This window comes from Macaca nemestrina, chromosome 2, assembly GCF_043159975.1.
Source record: "Macaca nemestrina isolate mMacNem1 chromosome 2, mMacNem.hap1, whole genome shotgun sequence".
Lineage (NCBI taxonomy): Eukaryota > Metazoa > Chordata > Mammalia > Primates > Cercopithecidae > Macaca > Macaca nemestrina.
In genome coordinates this window covers 160,953,603-160,968,330 of record NC_092126.1, presented here as the reverse complement: position 1 = coordinate 160,968,330, position 14,728 = coordinate 160,953,603, and the positions used below count along the sequence as shown (strand labels likewise).

Sequence of the window (14,728 nt, the reverse complement as noted above, 5' to 3'; positions counted from 1 at the left end):
AAGAATCATTAAATGCGGAGGAAGATCATATAATGTTTATCCACGGAGATTTTCAAGAAGAGAAATAAGTCTTCCAGCAGATTCTGTGTTTCTTAGAGTTGGAGGACTTGACTAGGCATCAGTGAGTGTTCCATGATTTAATAGTACATTGCAGCAAAATATGCCTCATCCTCTTTTGGAACCGCAGTTGCATATACTGCGTATTTTAATCAGCGGTAGATTATGAAGGCCATAGCAGTCACTTTTTTTAGGAAGAAATGTGATGCTGAGAGAAGAGGTACAGCTCAGTGATATAGAAAAGTATATCTGTGTGTGTATACACACATACATGTATATTCTATGTATTCAGCACGCTCAAAACCTATGAAAAAGCTATGTAGTTAGCAAACACTGTGAATGTTTCTTCTGGCTGCTTATTGTTTCTCTTTATATGTACTTTCATTTGCAAAAGGTGTATTTTCACTTATTCAAGTTTAATTGGATTGTGAAATAGTTGTAATAAAGGTCTAATCTAATAATTCCCAGTTAACTTTCCTAAGTTCATCGTGAAATAAAAGTTCAGTCAGTATGCACAATAATAAAAGTTTTTCCAGTAAAGTATATTAATGTTATAAGCCTACCCTTCAGAGAAATTTCTTGATTCTACTCCTTAAGATAATTTATAATAAAAATCTGTTGTGTTATTTTATAATGCTACTTATTTCTTCATAAAACTCTAAGCAAATCTTCTATTATTCTTTTCCACCAAGAAGCACCTACAGGTTTTTTGTTTTTTTGTTTTTCTTCTGAAACAGTCTCACTCTGTTGTCCAAGCTGGAGTGCACTGGTGCGACCTTGGCTCACAGCACCCTTGACCTACCAGGCTGAAGCTGTCCTCCCACCTCAGCCTCCCAAGTTAGTGACTACAACGTGTGCCACCACGCCCAGCTAACTTTCTTTTTTTTTTTTTTTTTTTTTTGGTAGAGATGGGGTTTCGCCACATTGTCCAGGCTGGTCTCAAACTCCTGAGCTTAAGCGATTTGCCCACCTTGGCCTCCCAAAATGGTGGGATTACAGATGTGAGCCCCATGCCTGGCAAGATTTTTGTTTTTAATATCCTGGTTAAGTTCTCCTCCCTACATATGTTTAAATTTGTTATTGATCTACTTAAATGAACTTTAGGCATCATCTAATATAATTTATCATTCAGTAAGTGAATCTCTTCTATCACATCCCAGGTTTATGTTCATCTGTCTACAACTTGAATATCTCCCACAAGAGAAGACATTACCTGTTTTGTTGTTAGCTCTGGGGCCTAGAACATTCATCCTCCCAGTGAGTTATAACTGATTTGAAGCAACAAAGCTCGCAGAGAACAAGTCTACTCCCTTTCTCTTCCATTGACAGCCCTCAAAACATTTGAAGACAGCTGTCATGTCTGACCTTAGCTTTTAATCTAACCATCCCCCCTCCACCACCACCACCATTCTTAGAACCATTCCTCATCGGATGTGGATTCCACACCACTGACCTGCCGGATCACTCTCTTCTAAACTTATCATAGCTTGCTAGGGTCCTCCTTAAAATATTTTTCTAGAATTTAGCACACTTCCTGCTGCATTCAGCACCAAAGCTGTTGCTTCTATTGGTTAGACATGCTTTTTTTTTTTTTTTTTTTTTGAGAGAGGAATATAATTATCATCTTAACAATGTGCATATAAATAGTTGCTGGGGCAGCAGGTGTCCATCCTGTTCCTTAGAGTAAGAGTGATCTGAGGTATTTACTGCTCTAACATAGCAGCCTCCACATAATACATATCTGATAAGTCGTTTTGAAGAAAGGCTTAAGCTAAGTTTTCCCTCTTCTATACTTAGACATTTGGGGCCAGTTTTATATTTATCATGATTAAAATTCATCTTTTTGTTTGTAACCTTTTGATGTTCTTTGGTTTTGGTTCTGTCATATAATGTGCAGTCACTTCCAGCTTTTGTGCTGAATACGGATTTGGGAAATATGCCTTTTGTGTCAATACCATTGGATTAAAAAATACCAGGCCTTGTTATTTTTTGTTTTTTTTTTTCACTCTGACACAGTGAATTGGCAGAAAACATGCTAGAGAGTCTGTAGGCCTTAATCATATTGTTAGCACTGCTAATTTACAGTGTTTCTAAATAAGCTGTTTTTTTACTTTCAGAACTTTGGTCACTTCAACTGTAAAATACTTTACCTGCCTCAAAGAGCTGATAGGATAATCAAATAAGATAATATATGCGAAAGCAGTTTTTAAAATATTTTTAGAAATTATATAAATCCAAGATTATGAAGTTGCAATTGTTACTGCTGCCTTGAGAATCTCATTAGATGTTGATATAATAGTTCTTATTCTTATCTGTGATTTGTTTTATGACCACTGATCCCCTAAGTTTTTAGTGTAACTATAGTTAATAAAAATGTATTCATACATAGTTTTATTTCCCTAAAGTTTAGTAATTTGGTTTGTTGCAGGAACAAGGGTGGGAAGGAGTACTTTCAGGGTTATGATCCAAGTCATGTGCTTGAAATACATTCATTTTTAACTGTAGTTTGTGCTGCACAGGACTTTGTTTTTTGCAATTTAAAGTGTAGGCCCATGAAATTTTATTAGCTTTTTATTAGAAAAAAAGTCTGCATCAGCACTTGAGTTGTGTTTGTTCTGCTGAATTACCTTGAATTTTTAATTGAAAGGCAGTTGATTATAATTTTAGTATCAGTATTATACAAAGTTATGGAAATATTTAATGATCATGTAGTTTGAACCCTCCATGACAAGCAGGAAATTATCTTGTCTGCCTGACTTTTAATAGATGACATTCACCCACTGAATGTATGAGACTCTAAACTGAAAACTCAAATGGAAGTCAAATTCAGACTTGGAATAATCAGCATCTGCTTTATGCATGCCCCAGAACACTGGAATATATTAAATCAGTCCTGACACAACTACCTTCCCCCATTCTGAAGATGAAGATCTTAATCTAACCCCTTCCTGGGTAAATTATTATGATTGTTTACTTATTGCAATAACAAGTGATTTCCACATGTCTACCCAGTGTAATAAAAACCTCTTGGTCATTACTTTTATAGTAATAAAGAAGCAAACACCAATACTGAGACAATTGAATGAAAATACCTAATTTTTGATTACTGGCCTCTGAAGTTATATCATCCATTTATCCTACATATAGTAGCCCATTTGTCCTCCATATATAGGAATTCTAACAAATGAAGTGGGAATCTTCATGTCAAGGATTCTGCGCCAAGGCTATGTTATGTGGCTCCTGGGTATAGACATCAGCTCTTTGGGTCAGCTCACCTGGTGATAACCAATTCTGAGCTCATCAGCTCACAAACTCACATGAAGTGGAGTTGTGCCCACTGTCCATTCATTTGCTCATCATGAAATTTCTTTTAATTCTGTTAACTAAGCTATACACATAGTAAAAAAATTCAAATTCAAATAGTAGAAAAAGAGTATAGAGTGAAAAGTCGCTACTCTCTTGTGACCCCCAGTTTTCCTCTCTAAAGGCAAATCTGATTGCCAGTTTCTTCTGTATTCTCCTAGGGAATTCTGTGTATTTACAGACAGATAATGTGTATGTGTCCTTTATTTTAATATAACATACTTTTCAGCACCTTTTTCACTTATGTATCTTAGATGTTATTAATATTATTATAATACATACAGAGGTGCCTCATTTTTAATTGTATAATATCTCTTTGGATGTTTTATAAATTTTTAACCAACCAACACCCCCCTGCCCCATTGGGAGTTATTTAGCTTATTTTGAATCTTTTCATACTACATTTTTTTTGGTAAGTGTTCTTTGTATACCTATACCTGCATAGCAGTAGGATAAATTCCTAGGCATGAAATTGCTAGGTCAAAGAGTAATTACATCATTTATTTTGATAGACATTTCCAAATTACTCACCAGAAGATGAACTATTTACAGTTCCATCAGGAATGTTTAACCACAATAAAAACTGTATCTTTCCAACAACAGTTATTTATCCCTCATCTTCCAAGTTCCTCCCAGGATTTAGATACATAGAAAGCCAAAATCCAACGATTCTTAATAAGCATGAAATGAGGGCCAAGGGAGTTGTATGGTCTTGAGGTCTCAGGGTTTTCAGACAGAGTCCACTGCTTCCCCGTGAGATGTGTCAGAAGAGACTAGACTCTTCCGACACATCCCATCCCTCTTTCTTTGTACCGTGCTTGATAAAAAAAAAAAAAATCATTAAAATCAAATCTCTCTTTTCGAGACTCTATATTGATAGTTCTCTTTCAGTGTGTTCTTACTATATTTTTATTATTTTACCACATAGAATTATTCTATTAACCAGATTGTAATTATTTTTCAATTATTACATTTTAATTTGTCTGATTATAAATTATATGTAGGAGTACATTTCCTTCAGAAATAAAAATGTAGAAAGTATTGTTTCAAAACATGTTTCCTAAAAACAGCTAATTCCATTGGAATTTGGGAATCTTTACTCAGAAGTAGCACTTGGTGGTCCTTAAGAGCTTGATTTTTTTCCTGTTATTTACTTCAGTATTTTCTTGTTTTAAACTCTTAGGCGCATCTATGTTTGGGTCAATGGTTCTCTTTCCTCTGACTACCACTGACTGATCAACAAATTTTTATTTTAAAAAATAACTTGATTATTATTATTATTATTATTATTATTATTATCATCATCATTTGGAGAAACAGGGTCTCACCATGTTATCCAGGCTGGTCTCGAACTCCTGGGCTCAAGCAATCCTGCCTCAGTCTCCCAAAGGGATTACAGGCATGAGCCGTCATGCCAGCTTGATCAATAAATTATTCTAGGCCGGGCGCGGTGGCTCACACCTGTAATCCCAGCACTTTGGGGGGCTGAGGCAGGTGGATCACTTGAGATCAGGAGTTCGAGGCCAGCCTGGCTAACATGGCAAAACCCCATCTCTACTAAAAATACAAAAAAAATTTAGCTTGGCATGGCGGCACACACCTGTAATCCCAAATACTCAGGAGGCTGAAGCAGGAGAATCACTTGAACTCGGGAGGCAGAGGTTGCAGTGAGCCGAGATCGCACCACTGCACTTTAGCCTGGGCAACAGAGCAAGACTCCATCTTAATAATAATAATAGTAAATAAATTATTCTAAAATGTTTTGGAAATACAATACTCTATAGAAGCCACCAGTGATATTCCATCCCTAGATTTCCTAATGTACCACTAATGAGTCATATGTAAGTAGAAAATGTGATGATTTATATGATCTATATCTAGCAGATATATAGTGAACATGAAGTATTATGTTTTGTTTTTAAGAATCTCTTGAAAATTATGTCACATTTTAAATGGTATTTATCATAGCTATCAGATGCTTCCCAAGTAATTGTTAACATAATTTGGTCACTGCCTTAGCCAGCAGTATGTTCTTTATTCACTAAGTGATTCTTTTGTTATCTATTTCCATATCAATCTTCTATTCAAAGAAACAGTCAAAGTAATTACCAACTATTTGTATTATCAGAATATACTAAATATTTTATAATCCCCAAAGACTAATGTAATTGGAGGGGGAAGCAAGAGTGGAGGTTAATTAGAGAAATTCTATTAGAAATCAGTGTATACTATTATTTTTTTTTTTACCCCTTCAACAATGTCATGGACTGTTGATGATTGCATCAGTTGTGGTAAACTTTGGTAATATGATATGTTCTGTGAGTGTGTGAATAATACATAACAGATTTAATGTAACTTCCTTACTTTCTGCAATTCCCATACAGGATTGTTTTTTCCTTAACAAATATTTTTATTAAAAATATTTTCCTTGTAACCTTAAACTTAGGATAAATTCTACTCATTATTATCAGTGAATATGATATACTTATTAGGATATAGAGACATGTTTTAGGTTTCTAAATAGGGTATCATTTTTTCCTTTCAGGTTCTGTTTTCACCTTCAAGTTAAAATTAACAAAGGTTTATAGAGAGACAGTAGTAGCAATGATAAAATTAATTGTAGTATATTTCCCCAGACTTTCTTATAAGAATAACATCCTTATTCAATAGATTTTGCCACAGAATAGTGTTAATAGACTTTTTATGGTTTGATTGGGGATCCTAGTCACTATTAATTGTACATTTCTGGATGGAATCTTTTTCTGTGTTTCAGAAAAGTTACTCATTAAAAAAAAAATGTTGACCTAAAACCCATTCCAAAATTGAGGACTAATTCCATTGTGTTTCTCAAGAAATTACATACTGCATAATGTTTATTTTGTGCTTGAAAGCAATTATTAACCAATCTCTTTAAATATGTAATTTTCAGTAACATTTAATGTTTCTGACATTTATTCTTAGATTTTACATTCTCTTTCTAAAATTATGGAACGAGTCTGAAGGAGTGTGACCAAGCAGGAGAAGAATCCTTTTAATTATATGATAGTGGTAAATTGTTTTGTGCTCTGGAATAATCCACCAGAAAGATAAAGGAAATAAACTGGTACCCATCCAGCAATAAAATGGGTTGTGTCTACTCCAGAAAACCACAGCAGAGAGCTGGCAGACGTGTGAAACTTTGTCAAACTTTATCAACTACCTTTGAAAAGAGAAGACATTTTTGAGTCAATACTTGGGAAAGAGAACACCCCAAAGATCTGTCGATATGACGCCTGGCCACTACCGTGAAACTAAAATGTTTGTGTTTTTATTTTAGTGACGTTGTATGCCTCCTGTATTCTCCTGGGAGTGTTCTTGAATAGCAGTGTACCTATATTTTTTGAGCTTTTTGTGGAAACTGTCTACCCAGTCCCAGAAGGAATTACTTGTGGAGTTGTCACTTTTTTAAGTAATATATTTATGGGAGTACTTTTATTTTTTCTCACATTTTATCACACAGGTAAGAAATTTGATTTTTTGTTTACTGTCTAAATGTGTTACAAGAAAAGTTTGGGTCAGTATAGAAGTTTTTATATGGAGAAGTCTCTAAGGCAAATTACTTAATGTGAGCTTGCATTGCCAGTAAAAGAAAAATTCCTCAATTGCTTTTCTTAAAATGCATTCTAGCTCAAGTGCACCCTCGCTTTTCCCTGGCCCGGCCCTGTACTCCCCGCCCCTAAGTTTCTGAATTAATTAACCGGGGCTGGAACCCAGGTGATTCAAATATGCCGATTCTCATTGAGAACCTCTGGTGTATTGCTTTTTAAAAACTACATGGAATCTCTCTTAACACAGGGTGTAATTTAATGTTAGGGGTGTATATGGAGTTTAAAGCCTGATGAACGAGAGGAAGTCACCCAATGTAAGGAATGCTCTAAAATGCAACCTCCAAGAGGCCGAATTGTTTATAGGAATGTTTCTGACAGGGTTATAACTGAAATAATAACCATGCTAACCTCCTTGACTGGAAAACAAATTTTGAAACTTTTTTTTTTTTTTTTTTTTTTTTTTTTTTTGAGACAGAATCTCCAGTCCAGGCTGGAGTGCAGTGGCACCATCTCAGCTCACTGCAACCTCTGCCTCCCAGGCTGAAGCAGTTCTCCTGCCTCAGCCTCCTGAGTAGCTGGGACTACAGGCAGATGCCACCATGCCTGACTAATTTTTGTGTTTTTAGTAGAGATGGGGTTTCACCATGTTGGCCAGTCTGTTCTGGAACTCCTGACCTCAAGTGATCCACCCACCTCAGCCTCCCAAAGTGCTGGGATTACAGGCATGAGTCGCTGCACCTGGCCAGAAACTTGCAAAGCCAGTGTGAAACAGAATCCTCCCTGGGTTTTGGACAACTTCTGGCATAGCACTTTCACCCACCAGCACAAAGTGTCCATAGGATAGATGAATTTCTTAATATAATGAATAGTGCATTAGATTGTTGCTGTCAATCAGTAATACAGGTAAAGTAGGTCTTTGCTAAACCTGATACAAGTTTGGTTTGTCATATGAAGGAGAGTGATATTAATGAAGTCAGAAGACCACTCTTTGTTGTCCTGGAAACACGTGCTTCCATTTGGGAAAAGCGCCGTCACCAGGAATCAGGTTCTTTGCTTCCAATTAGTTTTCTCAACAGCGTGGTCTGACAATCGTTACATATCAGCTTTAGTCCACTTCAGTTATATCACAATTTAAATTAAGTGGCTTATTGCCTGTCTGTCTGGTAAAGCATCGGAGATGGCTGTGATGCCCCCTGGGATGGTAGAAGCAGTTTTCCAGCCGGTGGGCACAGCTTTGCTTAGTGGTCGGTGCCGCCCAGCAGAGCGTGGTTTTTTCTGTCAGCTAGAAATAGAGTTTTGTCCTCCCAGTATTTAAAAAGAACAACAGCAGATGCCAGATAATGTTATCTCCCAATACATCTTTTGCTTATGGTCTCTAGTATATAACAAACACATTTTTATTGATCAGTTTAAGGCAGGGAAGACACCAATAATGGAAACTGCCCTAAACTGTCTTACTGCAACAGAGCTCCGTGCACACCTGACCATTTTGCCTGGCTAGTAGCTTATCTCTGTCACTCTCCTGGGTCCTGCTGCAGTTTTGACTTGTTTAACAGCATCTGGTATCTGGAGTGAATTAAATGGAACTGACGTCAGTCAGTGCTCATTCCTCATTTTGCAAATTCATAGTGACCAGATACAAGCAGATATTCTATTTCTTTGGCAGAAGGAGCAGAAGAAACACTTAGTACTATTTCTGCCCATTTCTGATATAATCAAGGATTCATCTAGCTGGGAGAAACAAAACTTCCCTCTTTTTGGTTGGTTTCTGACCATGTATTCTTATACATGTCTATATAGATGTTAAAAAGTTTCCACCTAAACTTTGTGACTATTGTGAACAAAAGTGAAACTTATTTTTTAAATAATTTCAATGTTTATTTTAGATTCAAGGAGTACACGTGCAGGATTGTTACATGGGTATATTGCATGACAATGAGGTTTGGGACACAAATGATCCCATCACCCAGGTAGTGAGCATAGTACCCTATGAAACTTTAAATAATCATTAATTTTAATCCACCAAGGTGGTTTCCAGGAAAAAGGTCTCATTAAATTTTGACATTTAGGCAGTTAATGAGAAGATACCTGTGAAAGAGCCTAGTCCAGGGCACAGCTGGCACCCACCAATGTTTGTTTTGTTTCTTCTAGATAATTAGCTGACTGATGCTAGGAATTTAAATATCTAGTCTTCCATTGCAAAGAAATGCTTTTATATGTGTATCTATGAGTGTGCATAATGAATACACGAAAACATCGTCCACATCTCTCTAGGGCTAAAGTTACTAAAACCATGAAATCTGTGTTGAAACTGTTTTCAGTAGGATTAATTGATCTTGCCCTAAAAGTCCTACAGCAGAGGTCCACATTCTTTATGGTCTGAGGTATGATTATACATAAATTGCAAATCTAAAAATTCTGTAAAACTGTTTCCTAACAATAACTGTTAGTTCTGCAGCCTAGTACCCTAAACATTTTATATGATAAACTGAATCCCCTTCCATTAAAGCTAGTGTTCATACGTCATTATTCAGTTATTTTGAAACTTGAAAACTCACCCACAAGTTAATTATATGTCAAAATTCAACTATTATGTGATTAGAAGGCCTGATTTTTTTAGGGATAGGGGGAGACAGGGCCTTGCTCTGTCACCGAGTCTGGAGTGCAGTGGCGCCATTATGGCTCACTGCAACATCAGCCTCCCAGCCTCAAGTGATCCTCCCACCTCAGCCTCCCAAGTAGCTGGGACCACAGGCATGCACCACCAAACCTGGCTAAATTTCTGTGTTTTTTGTAGAGATAGGGTTCCGCCATGTTGCCCTTGCTGGTCTTGAACTCCTGGGTTCAAGCAATCTACCTGCCTTGGCCTCCCAAAGTGCTGAGATTATAGGCATGAGCCACCACACCCCGCCTAGAAGTCCTGAATTTTAATCATCATAAGGATCTGTGGTTTTTTAAGTCACTTTTCAAGGAAGTACTAAACTTCCTGACTAGGGTTTTTCCCCCTACAGTGTGCTATCTGATAAGTGAATACATCAGACAATTTTTAGGGCTATACAGACTAACCCCAAAATGACCGCAATAGAATGCCTTGCCTAGCAAGCTAGGTTCTGCTGGCGATTTGCTTGCAGATTAGAGCCATTGCAGTCATTGAGGGCAAATCTGATTCAGGCTCCTTTACCAATGCCACTGGCTTATTTGGACCCCTGGGTCACAGGGTCTCCACGTCCTATTTCAATTCTGCTTTGGGTACCTGGAACCTTATCAGAAGTTTTTTAGAGTTTTACTGACTTGGATTTTTCAAGGTCACTTTCAAAAAAAATGTTGTTACTTGCTCCCTAATATAAGCATATTTGTAAAACTGAGTTGCTTCCTGTGTTTGTTTTGAGAATCTCATTGAGTTGATATAGCATGGTGATGCTTTATTCTAATAACGTTACATAGAAAAATCAATTTGAGAATGCTCTTATATCCTTTATGTGCTCTGAAATGTATTCTGTTTAATATTCTGAAGTTTGTGTTGTCTGTTACTTTTTGTTCTAGAAGCTTTGCAGTGGGTTTTGGCTAAAAGCATCACGATTTTTATCTCAGTCCTTTCATTTTAAAGTGGCTGACCATGAATGTGAAGCTGTTTTGTCACTCAAAAGATTCAGGGGCCTGGCAGAGGTGGGAGGCGTTGACTAATGGTTACCAGGAAAACAAAGAGCAGGTTCAACAGATGTGGACTAGTGAGAAGTAATTTTATATCTAAGAATTAGAATAATGGAATGTGATGGTAAAATCTACAGGGTAATTGATGTGGAATGAAGATAGCAGGGCATTATCCTGGGAAATCATGGGGTCAGCTGGCTGCTCACCTTGAGTGAGAAAGGAAACAATCTTATTAAATCATCATAAAAGAAAATAGGGAGTTGTTTCTGGAGGATGGTAGCTGGAAACAGACAAGTACTTATAAGTGGTAGAAACCGAAAGCATGGCGTCACTGAAGGGAAAGATGAAGTGAAAAGTACAACAGTGCTTCCAGAAGAATAAGGTAAGAGGATGAGCAAAATCCCAATTAATTCAGTCCCAACAGAGCCTCATCATTTGGTGCAGAGCCCACTTCACTGAGTAAGGTCGAGCACCTGTCTAAACTGTAAGTTGGCAGAATGAGTACTGCGACTGCTGTGTAGTAGACAATAGTGGCCCAGCGAAGTATGGGGCAGACTGTAGGGGCCTGCCTTCAAGTGTGGATTTATATTTTATCTAGTGAAAGGCAAAGGGAAGGAGTATTAGAAAACCATGCTTCTTTTAAAAGTTGAAAAGAATTATAATACGAAAATGTCAGTGGCTCAGGATTCTGTTAGTTCATCTACATCAGGATCAGAAAGGACAGCAGTTGACTTTGCTACTGCCAAGTCAAATTAGATTTTTAGGCAAGTTATTTCCTTGCTTATTAGAGCGCCTAAACAGTGGTTTATGTGAATGGTTTTCAGCAGGAAAATGTAGAGGTTCCTCTATCTCTGACCTTTTGCTTTCTAAAAAGGCAAATAATTTCAAAGAACACTTGCAGTTGACCGAGACAAGTGCATTTACTGAGAAGTGGATTTGACTTTTCAGAGAGAGGAACACAGTAAAAACCAGTCAACAAACCATGGCGCTAAAGAGCAATTATGAGACGTTTTTAGAGATTTCATCTGAAGCTATGTAGAAGAAATGATTTTACAATTCTAATAATAACTCTGAAATAAAAGGTCTGTTTTGGCAATATTTGACAAGTTTCTCAGTTTAAGAAAAGCAAGGACAAGCTGATTGTTGCTATGTGTGTTGCTTTCGTTCCCCATAAAATACAGTCTCTAAGATTTAGCAACTGTCATTGTTGTAAACCGTTTTGTCAATTACCATACTTATCTGTTGCTTGAAATTCGACCCTGAAGTCCAAGTTCTCCCTTTTAATACAAACAAAATGCTATTGTCTATATTTTACTGCTTTTTAATTTTTTACTACTTCTTTTTGACTAGTAAAATTATCAGAAATCCAGGGGTTCTATAGTCAACATAAAAGCAGAAAATGCCCAGTGTGTCATTTCAGGAAACATGAGAATGAAGACCAGATCTCATAGATCACAGCTTCTCTGAGTATTTAGACTATGTTCAATCCAAGTAAAGCAGAGAAAACAACTTTGCATAAAAATACCATTGAAATACATGTCTTTGTTACATGCTATAGAATAGCATGTCTGACTTTTAAAACATAGTAATTGAGAGGTGGGGAGACTATATTTGTGAGCATATTACAGAAAAAAAGGTATTGTAGCACCTTTTCTTGCCAGTCAGTCTTCTGATTTCCGTTCCTGAGCATAAATTGCTCCTTTAGCCATATGAATTATGGATTAAACTAAAGCAGCAGTGTGGAAATCTTTAGGATGACTTTTGAAGATTAAGGCAGAATTAGCATTTTGTAGAAGTACAAAGGGAAAATACAAACCCATAACAGTGACCAAAAAAGAAAAAAGGCACCAAGGAGCTTATTTTCCTCGTTTATTTTTTTAATTGAAACTGCTGAATGGATATTAAACTAGAAACGTTGTCCCCACCACCTTTACCAACCTCTTTATGCCAAGGAGCTATTCACTTCAGAGCCTTGGGATTAACTGGCAGATGGGATTGGGGTAGAGGAAGGCTGAACAGATGCACAGCCCTAGGGTCCCCGGAGCTCCAGGAAGCAGCTAGAGGCAGCCACAGTGGTCAGTGTGTGTTGGTAGCAAATGGCTCAAGATTGTCTTGTTGGAGAGTCCTGAATTCATGAGAGCATTTCTGAAGAACCATGTTCTTGACACATTAAATCAAACAACAACAGAATTGCCTATTCAGATGATGCCTATAGGTTTTCCAGTAATTGGTATCATACATAACCATTCATGCTGGTATAGAAAAAGACTAGAAAGAAATAAGCCAAAATATTCATAGTGATCTCTTTGGGGGCAGAATTATGATTGATTTTTTTGTATGTTTTATTTTTAAATATATTTTCTAATCTATTTTACGGTGATTTCTACTTAATGTTTTTGCTGAGAAATAGATACTTCTATCCAAAGTATATACAAGTGTTATCCCAAAACTCAGGTGATTTTCGTATTTGTCTTTTTAATCCATCAGCTGTTTATAAACAGGGACAGGTGATGTGATAGAGGGCACTTAAAAAATAATTATCAAACTAACATTTAAAGGTGATTGATTTTTTTCTTTGAAGTAATTTATTTTGTAACCAAAGTCAAGGTGGATTAAATTGATGAAAAGTTATGAACAATATTGATTAAAAATATTCCACATGGAAGCCCCGTCATATATTACACACATCACTTAGTCTCCAGATTGTCACTGTTTATTGAAAGTCAGTTTCTAGGCCTTCCAGGATGCATTTATTATAAGTACTTTTCAATGCAGAGCAGACCCCTTCCGGCATACAGGTGGTGGTCTGCTGGTGATACATGAATGTTTAAAACTGCATGTTTTTTGTCTTACAGAGTTGTCTTGGTTCAACTGGTGCCTTCCTGGGTCGTGTTTGCTTAGTCTCCTCCTCATTCTGTGCTTCAGGGAATCCTATGACAGACTCTATCTTGATGTGGTTGTCTCCGTTTAATAGCACAGACTTGAAGGAGTTTAAAAGGAGGCTGGAAATCAATACTGCACACTGCACATTTGCTCGGAATTGCACATCTAACAGAAAAAGAGGGAGAAGAAAGAAACTTCATTCAGAGGTTTTGTTAGGTTACAGATTATCACATTAATTTAATTACTACTAGGTAATAATAATAATGGGAGACTTGAGTGATAATAGGGGATTTTAAAACTCTACAGATGGCATACCTGTGCCTGATTCTGGGGTTGGAAGTGTGACTTCTTACACATAAAGCACTACCTAAGTAATACTCTCTCTGTTTTGTGCCAGTGCTAAACTACTGATGACTTGTAATTATGAAAAGAAATAAAGGGTGTCTATCACATGAAGATAACGCCTTCCCTAAGTCACATATCAGAATAGGAAGATATGCCACTAACTTCTAAAGAAGTTCAAACCCTGTATCCAATTTTAATGATAAAATAGCCAAGAGGTATATCGATGATAGAAATTAGCCATGTGTACACTACATTTTTTCTAATAAAGCCATTTCTTATATGACTCCTTATTTTAATCAGGTCAGAAGCCCTTGGCCATCTTTACTATGGTGATCAGGTGCTTTCCAGTGACTTCCGAGCATAGGCACTGTGTCTCCATCTCAACTTATCCTTGTTTCTGTGAAATACAATTTCATCTACTAGGCCCTTAAATAATTATGTGAGGGTGACTAAATGTTTAATATAATTACATTAAATATTGTATGAAAAATGTAATTCCATTAGGATCTAGCACTTTGTTACAAATGAAATGACAAGTCACATAGACATACTGTGTCTTCTGCCTGTATATGGTGGCATGAGATGTAACGTCCAGAGCCAACCATTATTTACCAGGGTTAGGTTTTATTCAGTGACCCTAGTTTAAAAATAATAATTTATCACATTGAAACTTTCAGCCCTGTGGAATGATTTCTGAATTACATCCTGTGTTTCAGCTTAGGTTGTAAAATACTCCGTTCTCTGTGGAGTCAGCATATTTGAGAGGGCAGTGTTTTGCCAGTACCTATCTTCTTTCTACAGACGATAGCTTTTTAAAAAGTAAGAGTTCCACATTGGGTAGC

General features: G+C 36.8%; 1 protein-coding gene across 1 annotated transcript in view; it reads left to right on the top strand.

Moving 5' to 3' along the window:
- Window positions 1-14,169, top strand: part of SLC49A4 (solute carrier family 49 member 4) — an 89,440-nt gene extending 75,271 nt beyond the window's left edge. Inside the window, exons 8-9 of the mRNA XM_011722091.3 lie at window positions 6,737-6,919; window positions 13,514-14,169. Of these exons, the coding sequence (XP_011720393.2) occupies window positions 6,737-6,919; window positions 13,514-13,629 (299 nt within the window). The 3' untranslated portion in view covers window positions 13,630-14,169. The remainder of the gene's footprint in view (window positions 1-6,736; window positions 6,920-13,513) is intronic.
- The last annotated feature ends 559 nt before the right edge of the window (window positions 14,170-14,728 follow it).